The sequence below is a fragment of the Alligator sinensis genome, unplaced genomic scaffold (genome assembly GCF_000455745.1).
Source record: "Alligator sinensis unplaced genomic scaffold, ASM45574v1 scaffold1511_1, whole genome shotgun sequence".
Taxonomy (NCBI): domain Eukaryota; kingdom Metazoa; phylum Chordata; order Crocodylia; family Alligatoridae; genus Alligator; species Alligator sinensis.
In genome coordinates this window covers 57,788-59,155 of record NW_005843139.1, presented here as the reverse complement: position 1 = coordinate 59,155, position 1,368 = coordinate 57,788, and the positions used below count along the sequence as shown (strand labels likewise).

The following is a 1,368-nucleotide window of genomic DNA, read 5'->3' as shown; positions in this document are numbered from 1 at the left end:
GGGGGCCTGTGAATGGGGCGGGGCCTAAGGCAGGGATCTGGCAGACAGGAGGCAGGCCCCAAGGGATGGGGAGGGGTCTGGTAGACGGGGTGGAGCCTAAGGGAGGGGCCTGCTGGCCAGGGGGCGGGGCTTGAGGGCAGAGGAGTGGTCACGCGATGAGGGGTGGGGCCTGCTGCGGGAGGGGGCAGGGTGTAGAAGCAAGGGGAAGGGCCTGGCACTAACTCCGCCCTCTTTTTGTCTCTGCAGGTGGTGAGGCCCCGCCGCCTGGGCCAGGTGTGTGGCTGGCGGTGGGCGGTGCCATAGGGGGAGTAGCCTTGCTGGCCCTAGTGGGGGGCGTGGTGTTGTGGGCACGGTGCCGCCCCCGCCAGAAGTTCACCAGTGAGGATGAAGCCCTGCCCCCTTTCCCTAAGCCCCACCCCTTCTCCCCTGGAAGCCCCTCCTAGAACCCAAACCCCACCCCTTTCAGCCAGGTCCGGGCAGGGTAGACCCCTGCCCCTCCCATCTCAGCCCCGCCCCTCCACCCTCAATAACCAGCCCCTCCCCTCTCTTCTCTTCCAGCCCCCATCGAGGAGACAGGAGGCCACTCGGAGGCTCTGATTCGCTGAGGTGAGGCTCCCCCCCCGCTTGGCTCTGCCCCCTCCAGCGGAGCCCCTTGGGCCTGACCCGCACTCTTTTTCTTTCAGGCCTGCCCTGGGACAACGCCTTGCTAGGCCCCGCCCCCGAGCCACAAAGGGACGGGCCCATGGATTTTGCACATGCCACACCCCCTTCGGAGCCCTGCCCCCCGCTTGGAGGGGGGGCTTCACACACACTACTAGGGGCGCTGGCGCTTTAAGAGCAAGCCCCGCCTTCCACTGCAGGAGGCGGGGCTTCCTGCAGGTTATGCCCCATATTGGGGCCTGTTGGGGGAGGGGCTTGGGAACCCCGCCCCCTCACCCCTGTGCAACCAGTTGCGGGGGGCGGGGCTGGGTTCCCTGGGGAGCAGGGGCTGCTGGGAGCCTGGATTCTCCCCTCCCCCCTTAACTTATGTTCTTATAGGGAAGGAGCCCAGCACATTTTAATTAAAGTCTAATTTTAATGGCAGGCCGCTCCCCCAGCCTCTGATTGGGCACCAGGAGGCTCTGCCCACCTCTCTGGGGGCGGGTCCTGCCCCCAGCTGGGGTACTTGCTGTGGGGGGCAGGGAGCAGGGGGTTATGGGAGCCGGACGCCTGGGGTCCCTGCGGCGGGGCTGCGTCAGGCTCCAGGGGCGGCCCGCGCGGGGGGGCTCTGCTCCGTCCGGGCCTGGGCGAGAGAGGAGCCAGGCGTCCGCCCCCGCCCACCCCTCGCTGCCCTGCCTGCTGGCCTCTCGCCGCCTGCACCGCCCACCT

The 1,368-nt window shown here is 68.3% G+C and overlaps 1 protein-coding gene across 1 annotated transcript in view; it reads left to right on the top strand.

The window, feature by feature from the left end:
- Positions 1-155: 155 nt before the first annotated feature.
- HSD3B7 (hydroxy-delta-5-steroid dehydrogenase, 3 beta- and steroid delta-isomerase 7) overlaps positions 156-1,368 on the top strand; it is a 9,787-nt gene continuing 8,574 nt past the window's right edge. Inside the window, exons 1-2 of the mRNA XM_025193946.1 lie at positions 156-162; positions 247-378. Of these exons, the coding sequence (XP_025049731.1) occupies positions 156-162; positions 247-378 (139 nt within the window). The remainder of the gene's footprint in view (positions 163-246; positions 379-1,368) is intronic.